Here is a 17,904-nt window from a genome sequence, read left to right as displayed (position 1 = left end):
TATTGATGTTGGAGAGCCCCTGTGTAAGGATAGCAACGGGGATGTACCCGTCGGGTATCGCCGGAACGTTCTCTTCTCCGCTACGGAGAATTTATCTCGTCCCCGTCCCCGTTAACTGTCTCGGGTATAGATTCTTGCCCACCCCCATACCCGTCGGGCATCAGTCGGGTAACAAATACCCGACGGGTACTGCATACCCGATAAACAAGGACACTTTGGGTCGCAGCTTTGCAATCGGAGACATTTCTTCTTTACCCGGGTATAAGTGTCGGAGTCTCGGAGATGCCGAGGAGAATGAGCGAGGTTGCGAGGAGGACGAGCAAAGGTGGCAAAGAGACCAAACTGAGGAAGCGAAGGGCACGAGCGCTCGTGAGGCAGGCGTGCTTGTGCTGCTGACGGAGATGGTGAGGAAAAATTGAACTATGGTTCCTAGAACACACAAACTATATATATGATTGTTCAGATTTGGGCTAAAATACCTATGTTGAGTTTTTTTTTGACATAATACTCGCATGACAGCTCAAATAGTCGGTTCCCAACGGGTAACGGGGATGGGTAAACAGGGAACGTTTTTGTATCCGCAATACGATAGATTCTTGCCCATTTAGATGGTCGCGGGTAAAGATATGATCTATCCCCGTCCTCTAATGGATCAAATACCCGTCGGGTATCGGGTATCGGGTATCGGGCCCGTTGCCATCTTTACTCCCGTGGTGGGTGGTTTTGCACTAACATGTAGAGTGCTGATGGCAGAACTTTGTTCAGTCCAGAGTTAATGGTTCATTTTTGTTTCGGGCGGGCCGTAATCTTAAAGCGACACATGGGCCTGTGAAAGGCCGTTACCCTCCTTTTTCACTCCTAATCTGAGAGTGGAGAGCACGCATGCCATTGCGCGAGCCCAAGGTCCTTAGCAGTAGCAACGATTTAGTAGGCAGGGTAGCGGATTAGACTTCATCAAATACACATCCGTTCCAAATTGTAAGCTACTCAAATACTCGTCCGTTCAAAATTATATGCCGTTTAGGTTTTTCTAGATATCAGATACTCATCCGTTCCAAATTATAAGGTGTTTCCTTATTTTTTCTAGATATCAAATACTCTTTCGTTCCAAATTATAACTTTTAGGTTTTTTTAGATAAATAAATTTTTACTACATGTTTAAATGTTTAAACTTTAAACAGTATGGTGTATAGCAAGAATTATTATAGTAGGTGACTAAATAAACCAAAAATACACGATAGAGTAGCCTAGATGCTGTTTTGATGGGTGTTTGGAAAAAAAAAACGGCCTTGGGCTGACAGATTCTGTTGGATTCAGAAGGTATGGGCCGTACAGAATAGCCCTTTATTTAGAGGCCCAAATACATACTGGATAGCCCATTTCCACCCACCCGATCGTTCTGGGGAGAAAGCTCCTCCAAGCGAAAAGTCTATATAATAAGGGGGGGCGGGGCACCTAGGCAGGCCACGACCAGCAGCCGGTGCCGACTCGACTCGACCAGCACCATCCACCACCCAGGCCACATCCAGAGCCCGTCCCGACCCGGCCGGGCGCGCGCGTGCCTGCCTGCGTGCGTGCGGGCGCGCCTGCCTGCCTGCGCGGATTGGGCTCCGCCTCCGCCTCCGCCTCCGCTCGCCGCCTCCCGGCCCCACGCGCCCCTCCCCGCGAGGGCTCGCCCCTCCGCCCCCTCAGCCTCCCGCGATCCCCTTCTCCCTTCTCCCGCCGCTCGTCGCCCGGCGCCGCCCGCCCGCCTCTCTCCTCCCCGCTCCCGGCAGGTTCGTCTCCCGCCACCCTCCCCCTGCCCCCCTCTCCCTTCTCGTGCTCACGGCTCCCGCAGGACGCCGGCGGTTCCCCTGCGCCGCTCCGCTGATTTGATTTGATCGATTGACACGGTAGATTTGAAATTTCAGCCGCAGCCGGCCGTTCCGTTTCGTTTTTGATGCTCGAACGACGTGCCCTGAACTTTGTGGCGCTGTAGGATCTCACGCCCGAATTAGTTAGCTTCCAGCTCTCTGCACCTCCGCCTAGCCCGCCTGTCCCGTGCATGTCGGTTCTGTTCGCCTGCCATCTGTTTACGGGCGGGTTTCATTCATTTCGTTATCGCGCGCCATGTTACGTTACGTGTTCTGTTGGCCACGCCACTCCACTCTTCTGGGGCTGCAGTGAGCTTAATTTTTTCCCCCTTGTCTGTTCTTTTGCAGAGCTGGTGTGTACTTTGTATTACATGCGGAGTAATTTACCTACTTGCTGACTAAACGTGAAGGTGGTGAAGTATACCTTCCCTCAGTATACTTCCTCGGATGTCACGTCTGCCCCTCTGCGTCATTTATGGCTCAGAACTCGTCCCGTCTTCACCGCCTACTCACATTACTAGACAGTATCCTTTCAATCTGTTGCCCACCCTCCGCAGACAGAATCTATTTAATAGTACAATTGTTTTTTTTAATATGGTCCATAACTGTTTTTACAGCTCCTGGTATGTACTGTGTACTGCTTCTCTAGAGTTTAACTGATCTGCACCTTTGCCTGGTGAAATGTGCAACTAACAACAACAACAACAAAGCCTTTAAGTCCCAAACAAGTTGGGGTAGGCTAGAGTTGAAACCCAGCAGAAGCAAAAGATGCTAAAAATATAATCACTCAATATCTATTATAAGTTGCTGAAATGACTGTCTATGGGAGTCGTTTGAGGTTCTCTGTTGGTTTATCTATCCCTGCAAAATTTCTTTAACATTACCCAGCTGGTTCGACACAAGCAACGAGGTTTGCGGCTGCACGCCAAATTGGAGAAATCGCCAAGTCCCACCCCCAGGAGCTGAATTCGTTGCTCAAAAAGGTACATTGGTGGCATGGCTGTTGCTAGTTTTTTCAGCTCTTCAAGCATGGTACCTTTGTGCTTGCTTCATATGTTGCACCGCACAAGATCCAATCGAATACCCAACTACTTTAGCTGCTTAAACTCACATCTGTATGTTAGGACAAATATGGGCCAAGCAGTTTTCTTGTTCTGCACTCCTGATACGAATGGAATGGTGTATAGGTTGATAGGTTAAATAGCAAAGAGAGCTATGTCTATATGATTCATCTGTTTTCTGTTCAAGTGTCGATATCTATTGTTTAAAGAGTATTAAGCAGAGCTCAATTTATTTCACTGTTTTGTTTTCCCTTTCTTATCTTCATGTCTATTTATTACAAAATTGCAAAATAATCCCAAAGGGCCGAACATACATGATGGACATTTACACAAACCGCCCTAAACTAGGTGAGAATACAATTTGAATAAAGTACACTCTTAACGTGCCCCAGCGCCCTGCCAAACTCAGGGGGCAGAGCAGCTTGGTGCTGGCTTGGGTTGCGATCAAGAGCTATCATGCTCTGGTGCTATTCCCCATGTAATGGGATGATTTTGTCAAAGTGAATACATCTCAAACGGGCTGAATATCCATTATGTACTTTTGCACCAAGCACCCAGCACTGTATGAGAAGACAGTTGCATAAATGCACTTTTAACATTGTTGATATGAGGTGTTTTCATCCTAGGATAAGTTAATATTGCTTGCTCTTCTATATCTAGCTACAAACATCCTGTCAAGTGGTATCTCTGTAAATATTCTGCCAGAGGATCAGCGACTGTTCTTTTTATGTGTTCTGCACACATTAGTTGGCTGAATTTCATGTTGCTGTGTGTCAATTGTAGGTTTCTCAATATACTCGTAGTAAAAATTGGGATACAAGGGTTGCGGCAGCCCATGCGATTGGTGCGATAGCAGAGAATGTCAAACACACATCATTGAAGGACTTGTATGCTTCTGTGCAAGCAGAAAAACATGCTTCCGGGTTCTCTGATGGAAGTGATGATGCTGACTCAGCATTGCCACAGACTGATAGCGCAGCAACATCTGATCTTGCTTTTGGAAGGTTTGGCTGCATTTAACTTCAATGTTTACCAGTTACCAATCCCCCCTCCCCTTCGGTGCCCTCACTAGTCACTAATGCTGTTTTCTTTCTATCTTACTTACAGCTTTGACATAGGCAGGGTATTGGAATTTGGATCTCCTCTATTGGCATCAGGTGGACAGGTGTATTGTTTGTGCCAATATTTTTCAGCTTCAAGATTTAATCTGTACATTGAGTAGTTTCGATTTTCTTTAGGGACCATGCTGATTTATAATGTATTATTCAAGATTTCCTTTATGGGTGGCCTATGCACCCCTTAATTCATTTCTTACCTAATGTATCAGCACTTCTCGTTATTCATGCCCCCCCACCCACCAAACTTAATGTAAAGCCAACTTTAAATGATGAAATAGATTTCATCTCTTCCCAGCTTACTCATTGGTTTGTACAGTTATCCACTACTATTTTTAGCGGGGGGAAAAATGATTGGGCGATAGATAAATGTGGCAACATGACCTGCAACTCATTGTAATAAAAAAGAATATTTCTAATATTTCAACTGGAGCTACACACAAGAGCAGCTCAAATATCCTCATTTGGTCTGTATCTACATGCATTTTATTAAAGTTTCCTGTAAGGGTAAAACTGAGCGCTCCATTTTAAATCTTATCTGTTTCAGTTTTTTCTGTTACCGCAGTACGTGAAATTGCTAACATTTTGATTGTGTTTGACTGCTAGGAATACGACATTGCTGATAATGGCAAGAATCCAGCAGAGCGTCTAGCTCGCCAAAAGAAAAATCTTCGGCGTCGTTTAGGTTAGTTTTTCTTTATATTAGTAGGAAAAGGTCAATTTCAATATTTTGAGCATGTTCCATGTTTAAGTCTTTTCAGAATCTCAGATTTTACTTACATGTTGCTGATTTGTTGTTTTAAAAATTGACTAGCTTTTTGTCAATTAAAGGTCTGAATTCACAGTTTACCCTTATGTATTAGTGCTTCTGTTCTGTTACAACATTCTTACCCCAGTAACACTGTTAAAGAGAAGGTTGGCATAGCTATAAGCCTATAACACCTTCAGAAGGGGTATAAAGTGGCAAAACATATTTAATAGTACCTAGGCTTTTATTGGTTCTATTGAAAAGAAAAATCTAGAGGAGCTCCTATACTATGATGTGGAGGGAGTACATTGCATTCATGTCTGAATGTACATATTAGGTATTGCTAAAAGTCCAGCAGCTGAAGTTTCAAGTCAGCATCTTCACTACTGCTTAGATCTATTTGATTTTCTCTGAAATTTGGAGGTATGCCTGGGGTTTAAAAAGATTGAAATACTGCTTAAAAAGTGGTAGTAGATGCCTAATTACCCAGTTTCACTTTAAATCTTGGAGTAGTAATACTATAGTCGAATGAAGTACCCCCATGTCCCCACCCTCTCATTGGATTGTTGATGTGCTGTTTCCATCTTGTCTTGATGATGTGAATACAAGGACTAACATCTTTGCATGTATACATTAGTGTTCTGGAATGCTTAAACTATTTTTTTTGTTTTTGTTCAAGTGCAGGACTGGACGTATGTGAGCAGTTTATGGATGTTAGTGATGTTATCAAAGACGAGGATCTTCTTGCCCCAAAAAATTATTGGGGTTCACATGTACAGAATAATGGATTCCATTCATTTAATTCTGGTCGTAATATTCAGCAGTTGGTTTCCACCATGGTTCCTAGGTATCCCAAGCATTCTAATTTTCACTCTAGACGATTAAGTGCCAGGGAGCTAAATATGCTGAAGCGTAAAGCAAAGAGTAATGCAAAAGATCATACAAAGGCTGTATCTGAGGATGATGAGGTTACACTAAAAGGATCTGTGCCCTCCAATGGAGCTTCTTCTGAACAAGCTGGTGCACAAAATGTATGATTGGTCAGCCGTGCCATTTTATCTCTTTAGATCTTGCAAATCTGCTGAAGTGTTTATTTGAATGGGATCTATGATCATGAAATATGACAATTTAATGTTGCAACAGATTCCTGATTGATCTTGAGGCTCAGTGCAGCTATTATCTGCTCAACTCTTGAAAGTTTCTGTGCAGCTATATATTTAGAAAATTTAGAACTTCTACTTCGTATTTTCTCTTTACGCAATTGCTAGCACGGCTGGTATATGGCAGTGTTCTACTGCATGTGTGGATGGGTGTGCTGACACTTGTGCCAGTATGTTGGCCTGTGGCTGTTGCTTTGTTTGGGAATTCATATTACTCCTGCCAGAGCATTATTTGGTGGGTTATTTAGTCATTTCCATTACCATTTTTCAGGATGTATTTGATACAGCTGTCGATGAAGACAATCTAGAGTACGGTGAGAATGGAAGATGGCCTTTTCAACAATTTGTGGATCAGCTTATTCATGATATGTTTGACCCTAGTAAGCCCATCTGATCCCTGAATATGCCTTGTATCTTACTGTCTTTTGTTGTCTTGCTCACAATGGTTTTACTTGTTGCATTTTAGTTTGGGAAGTTCGCCATGGCTCCATTATGGCTTTAAGGGAAATTTTGACACATCATGGTGCTTGTGCTGGAGTATATTTTCCTGATCTGAGCTTGCCTTCTGCTGATTTGGATGGTAAAACCAACTTTGATTCCCTTGAAAGGGAACATGGTATTGATCTAAACGAAGATGTTCGTGTGGAACACCTTGAACCAGCGTTAAAGAGGCATAAGAAAGAGCCAAATTGTTCTGAAAGTGTGTATATGGATTATGGTAAGGAGTTGGTTAACAGTGATTATCCAAAAACGGAAGGAGATCCGAGCAATGTCCCTGATGTATTAACTGGTGAACCAAGTTCTACCCATGTAAAAGTTGAGCCTGAGCTTGGTGTTGATGATTCAACTGACCCCGCTAAAGAAGATTCAACATGTAAATCATTACAGGAAAAACTCAACTCCATATCACATCCAAGTTCTCATATACATGCTCCAGAGAATTCAAAATTCATGAAACTGATGAAATTAGCCAAATACTCATATATGAAGAATTGGGAATTTATTCAGGATTGTGCAATCCGCTTCCTTTGTGTACTTTCTCTGGACCGGTATGCTTTACTTCCAGATGTACGATTAATACGTTATCATCTTTGTTATTAGCCTTATATATTCCTGTATTATTCTGTTTTTAGCTTTGGTGATTATGTATCCGATCAAGTTGTTGCCCCAGTTCGTGAAACTTGCGCTCAAGCTCTTGGTGCTGTGCTGAAGTACATGCACCCTTCTTTAGTATGTCATACATTCAAAATCTTGCTGCAGATGCAGGTGTGTTTTTTGTGTCATTTATCTCATCGCCTCAAATTTTCAAACACTGCATTCAAATTCATCATTACCATCTCTCTCTGTTCTTTGTTCTTGCAGCGCAGACAAGAGTGGGAAGTTCGTCATGGGAGCCTTCTTGGCATTAAATACTTAGTTGCTGTTCGCCAGGTAATTGCTAATCAAGATTTGATGAATTGATGGCCTACCTAAGTCTGTTAACCATGGTACATAATATCAGAGTGGCAATTCTAGTTGGGCTTGTTGCCAGCTAAATGTTTCACGAGGACATAACCCTTTGTCTCGTACTCCCTCTGTTTTTTTACATCTCGTATTAGGTTTGTCTTGAGTAAAACATTTCTATCTTTGACCATCGAATTTTTAAAAAAATTGTATAGGTTAACAACATAAAATCTATGTTTTTAGATTCACTATGAGAAATGCTTTCATAATGTATACTTCACATGCTGTGAAACTACATGGATATATTGAAATTAATGGTCAGAGTTAGGAATGTTTGACATAGGACAAACCTAATATGACATAAAAAAATAGAGGGAGTACTGCTGAACAAAATTGTCCCTTTTGCTGATGCAACAGTATTATTTCTTTCATGACCAGGAAATGCTTAAAGATTTGCTTGACTATATCATTCATGCTTGTAAAGCTGGTCTGGAGGACCCTGATGATGATGTCCGAGCAGTGGCTGCAGAAGCCCTGATTCCAGCTGCCGACTCGTTAGTTAGGCTAAATGACCAAATTTTGCGTCCAATTGTGATGTTGCTTTGGGATATATTGCTTGACCTTGATGATTTAAGCCCATCTACAAGCAGGTATACTTAAATCCTGTTTCCCTTATCTGCAAATCAATATGTTTGAATAATGTGGGCAGGTTCAGCCACTTGGCCTTTTTATTTTCAAATTTCAATTGTTTTTTTCTTCTGATTCTGAAACCGTCTGCCTATCACTATTAGGTTTGTTGCATCTGTGGAACTTTGTGTACTTGTTTGTTGAAATTTTCTTCCTTTAAGTCGATTCTATTCATCTCGCCGATTACCATTAGTTTTGTTGCATCTGTGGAGCTTTTGTGTACTTGTTTGTTGTCATTTTCTTCCTCTTAAGTGGTTCTATTCATGTCACTGGAAATGCTTTTGTTATCTCATCTCATAGTTTCATTTTCATTTTCAGTGTAATGAACTTGTTAGCAGAAATATATTCTCGACCAGAGATGGTCCCAAAGATGCTTGGCACAGCAGCTTCAGGGGAAAAGGGAGAATTAGATCTAAACGAAGCAACTCAGATTGCTGAGCAAGAAGACCGACTAACATCTATTGAGAACCCTTATGGTCTAGCTACACTGACACCCCGGCTGTGGCCCTTTATGAGACATAGTATTACTTCTGTTCGTCGTTCCGCCATACGAACACTGGTATGCATTTTCAGCATTCATTTTGTTTTAATTGTGGTGCTGCTGTATCACACATTTGATAATCTTATAAATTAACCAAATTATCACCAAGCAAGAAAAGGTTGCAGTACTGCTGTTGTCATGAGTATTGTGCTCATTGCAGGCTTTTTCGTATCTCTTATTGGGCTTCCTTAATTAACTGTGTAATTTCATTTCTTTCTTTTAGGAGAAGCTTCTTGAGGTTGGCAACACTAGGAGTTCAGCTGGAACAACCCCATCTAAACTCTGGCCAACGTCAATATTAGGTGATGCACTGCAGGTTGTATTTCAGAACCTACTTTTGGAGTCAAATGATGATATTCTTCAGTCTTCTGAAAGGGCTTGGAAACTTCTACTTCAGGTTATTGGTGTTCTGGACATGCTTATATTTATTAAATGCACTGAGCTTAACAATCTAGTCTAGCATACAGTGACATTAATTAACAAACAAAACTGTCTCAACTATTGCAGTGCCCTGAGAAGGACCTTGAATATGCTGCGAGGTTGTATTTTAGTAATTGGGTACAACTTGCTACCACTCCATTTGGCTCGGCATTGGATTCTACAAAAATGTTTTTACCAGTTGCCCTTCCACGAGGAAATCGTTCGAGAGCTGCTGCAAAGATTAGATCTGCTAGACTAGATCATGAGTACACAAGAATGATCTCATTTGGTTCTACAGGGGAAAGTACTTCACATGAAAAGCATTTGGATGTTCCCTCTAGCGTTTCCAAGATAATTGTTGGTGCTGATCCTGACAAATCTGTTACTCATACACGAGTTCTTACGTCAATGGCCCTTGGGCTTTTTGCCTCTAAGTTGCCCGTAAGCTCATGGCAAGTTGTTCTAAGTCCACTAGCAAATGACCTCATGTCTCTCTCAGGAGTCCAGAGACAGGTATGAGATGGCTCAATCATGTATAGTATATTTATTTGTTCAATTATGTGTGATATAAACTTATATGTTTTCGTTGTTCCAGGTGGGTTCAATGATCATCATTTCTTGGTTCAAAGATCTGAGAGGCAGAGATCCTGTATCAGTGGGTACATTGCTAGCTTTCCTATCTTCCTTGAAAGAGTGGCTGCTGGACTTATTGACTTGCTCTGATCCAGCATTACCCACAAAAGATTCTGTGCTTCCATATTCTGAACTTTCAAGGACATACACGAAGATGCGCAATGAAGCCAATAATTTGCTCCACTCAATCGATTCATGTGCTGCTTTCAAAGATTATATTAGCAGCTTAAACCTTAATGTTGACATGCTGAGTGTTGATGATGCTATCAACTTTGCATCAAAGCTTTTGTTACCATCTGAATCTGATCTTCCTTCAGAAAGTGAAAAGATTTTCCTGAATAACATAGAATCAGCAAAACAAGGCCTGTTGTCTACATCAGGCTACTTGAAATGTGTTCAGGTATGTGGTACATTCAAATTATTGTCCTCAGATTTGTATTTTTTGAAAAATGCTAGTGTTGCATATTACTATCCATGATGTTTATAATTTCTTGATAGACTTTTAGCAATGTCTTCACATAATCTTTGTTATTTGATGTTATTATGCAGAATAATTTGCATGTGACAGTCTCTTCTTTGGTGGCTTCTGCTGTAGTTTGGATGTCATGTTTGCCTAGCAAGTTGAACCCTGTTATTTTACCTTTAATGTCTGCCATTAAAAGAGAACAGGTAACTATTTTTGTTTTTTCTTTTGACCATATTATATTTTCTTCGTTAACCTTTATTCTCAGATGATTCTGTATCATCCAGGAGGAAGTACTTCAAGATAAAGCTGCTGATGCACTTGCTGAGCTCATATTTAGCTGTGTTGGCCGCAAGCCTGGCCCCAATGACAAGCTAACCAAGAATCTCTGCACTCTGACGTGCACTGATGCGGGTGAGACACCTCAAGCTGCAATAATCAACTCAATGCAGGTTATTGAGGACCAGAATTTGCTATCGATTGGAAAGCGTTTTAGCAGTCATAGATCCAGGGGTCATACAACATCTGGTGGCGACGAAAGGTCAAAAATGGAGGGTTTTATAAGCCGACGTGGATCAGAGTTAGCTTTCAAGCATCTCTGTGAGAAATTTGGACCTTCATTGTTTGAAAAACTTCCCAAGTTATGGGATTGCCTTACTGAGTTTCTTAAACCTGTAAAAACCGAAGATGGTATTCCGAAAGATGATGCAAGTATTGCACAGCTGGGCAGATCGTATGAGGACAAGGACCCACAGTCACTCATTAATAACATCCAGGTTTGTTCTGTATGTAGCTTGTATAAAACTTCTATATTGTCTAGGCTTATATCACCTGTTAATGTTAATCCAACATGCTACATCAGTTTGTATCTTACCATCCTTCACTGTTAGCAAGCTTAATTTCTTACATTTTCAATGCCTTTGCTGGTTTTTGCAGGTTGTTCGTTCCATTTCACCTAACTTGGCTGAGCCCTTAAGGCCTCAATTGCTAAATCTCCTTCCCTGTATTCTTGGGTGTGTTCGTCATCCTCATGTGGCTGTTAGACTAGCTGCTGCAAGGTGCATCAGATCTATGGCAAAGTCATTGACCGATGATGTGATGGTACTGGTGATAGAAAATGTCATTCCAATGTTGTCCGATTTATCTTCTGTATGTGCAAGACAAGGAGCTGGGATTCTTTTGAGCCTTCTTGTTCAGGGTTTGGCTGTGGAGTTGGTTCCTTATGCACCTTTCCTTGTTGTTCCTCTTCTGAAGTGTATGAGTGACCCAGATGGTTCTGTTAGGCAGACTGTGACTCACAGTTTTGCTGCTCTTGTTCCTTTGTTGCCATTATCAAGGGGTGCTTCATTACCAGGTGGACTAAGTGAACGCTTATCTAGCAGTGCTGAAGATGTGCAGTTTCTGGAACAGCTCCTTGACAACACCCAAATTGATGATTTCAAGCTTAATATTGGTCTTAGCGTTGAATTACGAAGGTCCAGTTCTCTTACATAGAAGTTCTTTTTTTTTAATCATAACATGAATTCATGACACCATTTTTCGATCTTAAATAATAGTAGTGTGTCAATACCATAATTCATGTAAAGAGCACCATTGTAATGATTTAAGTTGTTAGTTTGTTTCATATGTTTAAATATACTGTGATGCATATGTGCGATTCCACAATCTTTCTGTTGATGCTTATTTAATATTGATTTTGTGTTATTGCAGGTATCAGCAGGAAGGGATCAACTGGCTCGCATTCCTTCGTCGGTTTAAGTTACATGGAATTTTATGTGATGACATGGGGCTCGGTAAGACGCTCCAAGCATCTGCTATTGTAGCAAGTGACATTGCAGAAGCACGTGCACGGAATGATGACAAAAATCTGACATCTTTGATTATCTGCCCTTCTACATTAGTGGCCCACTGGGAATATGAAATAGAGAAGTACATAGACACCTCTATCTTGAAACCTCTTCAGTACGTTGGTTCTTCGCAGGACAGAGTGACACTCCGTAGTCAGTTTGATAAGGTTAACGTTATCATAACATCATATGATATTATACGCAAGGATATTGATTTTCTTGGGAATATCCCTTGGAACTATTGTGTTCTGGATGAAGGGCATATAATAAAAAACTCAAGGTCTAAAATAACGTCTGCTGTGAAACAGCTGAAAGCACAACACCGCCTTATCTTGAGTGGCACACCTATTCAGGTAAACTAAAGCTTCAACTGAAACTCTTGTTGACCTTCTATTTTCTTGAGTGGCACACCGCCTTGACTTTGTTTGTTCTTTATTTGTATGACCTTCTATTACCTTCTCTTGACTTTGACACACTACATTGGAATTGGAATTGCAGAATAATGTGTTGGAGTTATGGTCTTTATTTGACTTCCTTATGCCTGGGTTTCTTGGGACAGAAAAACAAGTAAGTTGTGTTTTGTATACAAGTTGCTCTATATGAAACTCAAAAGCTACGCAATCTGTACCTTATGCTAGTACCTTACAAAAGCTTAGTTTTAGGCATAATTTTACTAGTTTTACTCTAGCTTCTCAGTTAGTCGGTTTGTTTGGGAATGCTCATTTGTTTTCTAATCTGTATTTTTGCTCCAGAGATCGATCCAGTTTTTTCATAACAGAAGTCTGCGAAAGGTTTCATAGCCTAGTTGTTACGACTCCTGTGTAGCACCTCCAGCTCCTGGGTTTGACTCCCCATGGAGCGAATTTCAGGGCTGTTTGAAAAACATCCCTCACTGCGGTCCTACCTGGGGGTAGTGACGGGACTCCAAACCTGGTGGCTGTGGCCAGTGGCCTAGGTTATGGTGCGATGCTATAGGCTCTGCCACTGTCAGGGTTTGGGGTGTTTCTCGGTCGGTTGAAGACAAATGTTTCCTCTTTCAAATGATACCGTGGGGGCGGTCTTTCCCCCGCCGACCGAGTTTTTTTTTAATATATATATATAAAATGCTTACCTCCGCTGAAGTACATGTTCTCTCTTTGAATCTACCTGGGTCTGTTCTTGTCTGAAGATATATTGTACTGAAGCCCGTTGTTCTTTACAGTTCCAAGCTACGTATGGAAAACCATTGCTAGCCTCCAAAGATTCTAAATGTTCAGCAAAGGATGCTGAAGCTGGTATTCTTGCAATGGAGGCACTGCATAAGCAGGTATTTGTTATTTATAATTGTATTTACAAATGACCTTTGTATATAGATAAATAAATTCGAACCTGCTGTACCAGGTCATGCCATTTCTACTGAGAAGAACAAAGGATGAAGTTTTATCTGATCTTCCAGAGAAGATTATCCAGGATAGATATTGCGATCTCAGTCTATTGCAGCTCAAACTTTATGACAAATTTTCCAGCTCCAACGCAAAAGAAGAGATTTCAACTATAGTAAAAGCAAATGAATCGCAGGAATCTGCACCTCAACCAAAGGCAACTCGTCATGTGTTTCAGGTGCTGCAGTTGAATCTCATATCCTTGTTATCCATTTACATTTTTTTTTGTTTTAATGGGATTGCTTTCTAACTACATTTACGTTTTAATGCAGGCGTTGCAGTACCTATTAAAACTCTGCTGCCATCCTTTACTTGTAACTGGAGAGAGCCCCCCTAATCATCTTGTGGATCTTCTGAAAGAAATAGGCGTGGGATCTGGCAGTGAGCTTCATGAGCTTCACCACTCACCTAAGCTTGTTGCTCTTCAAGAAATACTTCAAGAATGTGGTATAGGATCAGAAATATCAAGTCCTGATGCTTCGACAGCTATCGGGCAACACAGAGTTTTGATTTTTGCACAGCATAAGGTATGAAGCATATCAAAATTTGGGATGTATATTTTGTTGTTCCCAGGCCTTTCGTTCTGTCATCCTTTCAAGTGGAAAAAAAAATCTTGTCTCATGATCCTACTTTCTTTCCTTCAGGCTTTTCTCGACATCATAGAGAAGGACCTGTTTCAATCTCATATGAGAAGGTGAGTTCAATGATATTTTATTTCTTGTGCTGGGTGTGTGTTGATCTTGCTGTATGGTATGAGATTCTGCTGCATTTCTTTGGTTGTAGTGTTTTATGTGCCTTTGTACTTCATTATATTGTAGTGCCACGAGCCCACAACGAACTTGTTTAATCTGTGAGGTTGATCTAGTATTCTGGTCATCAGTGCTATCCCTTTGCTGATTTGGCAGCTTTGATGTGCATCAGTGCATGCATTTCGTATTTCTTCATTGCTATACTTGGTTTTGGCAACATAGGCTATGGCTATGATTTTTCTTCTGCTAGTGTTTTTTTGAGCAAATTATCTAATTAAGAAAACTTGATGTTTTGCAGCGTCACATATTTGCGGCTGGATGGCTCTGTTGATCCAGAGAAGAGATTTGAAATTGTTAAAGCATTCAATTCAGACCCAACCATTGATGTACTTCTGCTAACAACCCATGGTATGTTTAGAGAACTGGGGGATTGTTCGTTGATATGTTGGGAAAGCTTGCTCTGATTCTTTCTTTGTTGCAGTTGGCGGGCTTGGCTTGAACTTGACATCTGCCGACACATTGGTGTTCATGGAACATGATTGGAACCCAATGAAGGATCTTCAAGTAAGTTTTGTTTTTCTATTTCCATTCATGAAGATGATATGCTACCTATTCATTTAGGTTTTGCTATGCTATTTGTCTTGATGCCTTGAATTCGTTACTCTTTCATGAGTCATAACCTAGTCTATTCAGCAAATTAAATGTATAGCTATGTCAGTATTTTTCATTCTGTATACTAGCTTTGGCATCGATTTTTCCCTTCCCCAGACCCCACTCATGTGGGAGCCTCTGGCACTGGGTCTGCCCTTTTATACTAGCTTTGGCATCGATTATGTCTTAAGGTTCAGTGAATCCTTGGTTGCATGATTGTATCCACCCCCACCCCCACGTGTCTTACAGCAGTATTCTAAAATAATATGATTCTGCTCTTATAGGCTATGGACAGAGCACATCGGTTGGGTCAGAGGAAAGTGGTGAATGTTCACCGTCTCATCATGCGTGGCACCCTTGAGGAGAAGGTGATGTCTCTCCAGAGGTTCAAGGTGTCAGTCGCCAATGCTGTCATTAATGCTGAGAACTCGAGCTTGAAGACCATGAACACTGACCAGCTGCTTGATCTGTTCACATCTACCCCTGCTTCAAGAAAAGTAAACCCCTTGAGGCATTTCTTTCTTTCTTTTGCGATGCAGAGAGACGTGGAAATGTTTTGTTTCTAATGCATTCTCTCGCCCGTGACAGGCATCGGTCCTTCCACGTGGTTCAAGCGACGAGCAGAGTAAAGATTCCAAGAGAAAATCTGGTGGCAAAGGCTTGAAGTCAATTCTTAATGGGCTGGATGAGCTTTGGGATCAGTCGCAGTACGCTGATGAGTATGATGTGAACCAGTTCCTGGCGAAGCTGAACGGCTGAGCATAGAGGATCACCAGCTCGTGTACAGTGTAAAGTAATTTGGGACGTGTGATCTAGATGGTTCGCAGATTTTGTTGCCAACCTCAGGAGATTTTTTTTGTTGTTTGATAGGGAAGGAAAAGAGAAGCTCGCAAAGATTAGATGCGACATGGCTAACATATAGGTGGTTGGGGTTACGATCTCAATTTTTGTTTTCATTTCTGTTAGGAGGAGGTTTAGGGCTGGTCATCAGGGGCTGTAAAGTTTTGAGTTATATATACTCTGCTTACCTATAATCAAAGCTGCAGCTCTGATCCTTACAGAATTCCCTTGCTTGCTCGTGTTTTCTACAACTCTCCTTGGCCATGTCTTGTGATTGGTTGTTGATGCCGAGTTGTGCGTTTGCACTGGCATCTCGCTACTTTTGAGCCCTGCCTCGCTTAATCTTCTTGTGTTGGAAATGAAGCTTATCGGCTCCATGTGCGATACGGGAGGGTATGTGCACAATAATTACAAATTAATCTTCATGAATCATGGTTGGTTTCTTTGGTTATCAGATAAATAATAAGCTTTAATGAGGAAATATTTTGTCTATTGTTTTATTGGACTTGATCATTGTTTACCTCCATGGGAAATTCGGAACCGATCACAATGTGGATTTTATTTCTAAACTAGAGTATGATATTTACCAAAAGGAAACATGTTGGCTGTCAAGAGCATAACCTAACTTAAGCTTCTTGTGTTGGAAATAAAACTTGTTGGTCCCATGAGCGATTCTATGCTCGAAGAAGCCTTTAGAACAACCGAGCTGACTGTTCCATTCCCATGGATTGTAGACCTATTAGGCCCCATCTTTGTTATGGTACAATAGAGGGGGAATCATAAGCTCTTATATTTATTGTGCCAAACTATCATGTACATGTAATAATAGTTACAAATTCATCTTAATGAACCATGCTTTGTTTCTTAGGTAATCGGATAAGTTATCTTGGAAATTTTTGGTGTAATGGATTATTATTGGACCTGATAATTGTTTAGCTCCATTGGAACCCATCATGGATGCGGATTTTTATTTTTAGAGTATGAATTTTATTTCTTTGGTTGATAAACAAGGATTTTTGTTATTCTATCATGTTGACCAGCATGGATTTTTATTTTTAGAGTATGAACTTTATTATTTCTTTGGTTGATCAAGGCTTTTTTAATCTATCATGTTGACCAACACGATTCGATAATTTAGTTAGATTGATACCAAATATATGGATGCTTTAAAGGAAATAAGTTGGATGTACCGATGTAAATATATTCTCTTCATCCTGTAATATAGCACATACAAGAAAACAACAATTTTGCCTTAAAAGGTCATGTAAATTTGGTACTCCCTCATTTACAAACTATAAGATATATTATCTTTTCTTAGAAAAGTTAAAATATCTTATAATTTGAAATGGATGGAGTGTGTATTATATTGTTATTTGCTATTTATCAACCTGTCGGTGTTTCGTAAACCAGACTAGTAAATTTATACGATTGTTGTGCTGCTCTAGGAAGACGATGGTAGCATCCAATAGACACGAGAATTTATACTGGTTCAGGCAGGAGCCCTACGTCCAGTCTCAGAGAAGATCGAGTGCGTGTTCCTCGCTTGAATGCTCTGAAGTTCTTACAATGGGGGTGCAAGAATAGTGAAAGAGGTGGTAGAACCTATGCTAGACAAAGGGCAGCCCGAAGAGAAGCTTCAGGAGCCCTACCGCTATGGATAGAATGGTAGATGATGAAGAACATGAAGATGTCCCGAGATGGGAGCCCTGACCGCCCTTATATAGAGTTCGGGGCCAGGGCTCATTACAAAGAGAAGGTTCCCCCGACCGAAAGGTCGAGAGCCTAAGGGAGGTCCTAGCTAACTTGGCTTGCAAGCTACGCCATCTTCTGATGCTTGCCCGGGCGTGGCTATCATCATGGTCTTATGGCCACTTTGCGGCAGGGTGTGACGTGGTGCTACTTTGCTGGCCGTGGCAGCACTGTAGCCATGGTGATAGTTCGTCAGCTGTGCTGTGCAACATGGCATCTGTCATGGTCTTCGCCGCTGTCTCCAGGTTCCCGAGGCATCGTACCCGTAGTATGTAGTCGCCCTGGGTCATTGTTTGCCTGGTTGCTTCGTGGGGCTGAGGGTCACGATGCCGATCGTTGGGGTCGGGGCACTCCGTGAGCCAAGGAGGTCTCTAGGTCGAGGCCCTTATCATGGATCCCATCCCGTAGTGGGTGGGATCGTACGCGCGTCCTGTCGGTCCGTATTCAGATGGTGGGTTTCGTACCCATTGCCACCGTTGTGCGGTATTGCCTTGTTCGTGCGGTATGGTGCTGGGTTGGCGTC

At 41.6% G+C, this 17,904-nt stretch overlaps 1 protein-coding gene across 1 annotated transcript; it reads left to right on the top strand.

The window, feature by feature from the left end:
• Positions 1-1,467: 1,467 nt before the first annotated feature.
• LOC136517740 (TATA-binding protein-associated factor BTAF1-like) lies at positions 1,468-15,886 on the top strand. Its single transcript, XM_066511384.1, has 29 exons — positions 1,468-1,775; positions 2,202-2,377; positions 2,742-2,836; positions 3,698-3,918; positions 4,022-4,079; positions 4,636-4,714; positions 5,462-5,808; positions 6,209-6,317; positions 6,404-6,986; positions 7,071-7,203; positions 7,300-7,368; positions 7,819-8,030; positions 8,386-8,626; positions 8,832-9,005; positions 9,116-9,541; positions 9,624-10,061; positions 10,211-10,330; positions 10,412-10,900; positions 11,061-11,599; positions 11,835-12,324; positions 12,470-12,538; positions 13,173-13,277; positions 13,352-13,570; positions 13,665-13,919; positions 14,037-14,086; positions 14,440-14,549; positions 14,623-14,705; positions 15,077-15,289; positions 15,381-15,886. The coding sequence occupies exons 2-29, from the start codon at positions 2,329-2,331 to the stop codon at positions 15,549-15,551; spliced, it is 6,147 nt and encodes a 2,048-aa protein (XP_066367481.1). The 5' UTR covers positions 1,468-1,775; positions 2,202-2,328; the 3' UTR covers positions 15,552-15,886.
• The last annotated feature ends 2,018 nt before the right edge of the window (positions 15,887-17,904 follow it).

Source organism: Miscanthus floridulus, chromosome 17, assembly GCF_019320115.1.
Source record: "Miscanthus floridulus cultivar M001 chromosome 17, ASM1932011v1, whole genome shotgun sequence".
NCBI lineage: Eukaryota > Viridiplantae > Streptophyta > Magnoliopsida > Poales > Poaceae > Miscanthus > Miscanthus floridulus.
This window is presented reverse-complemented; position numbering and strand designations above follow the sequence as displayed.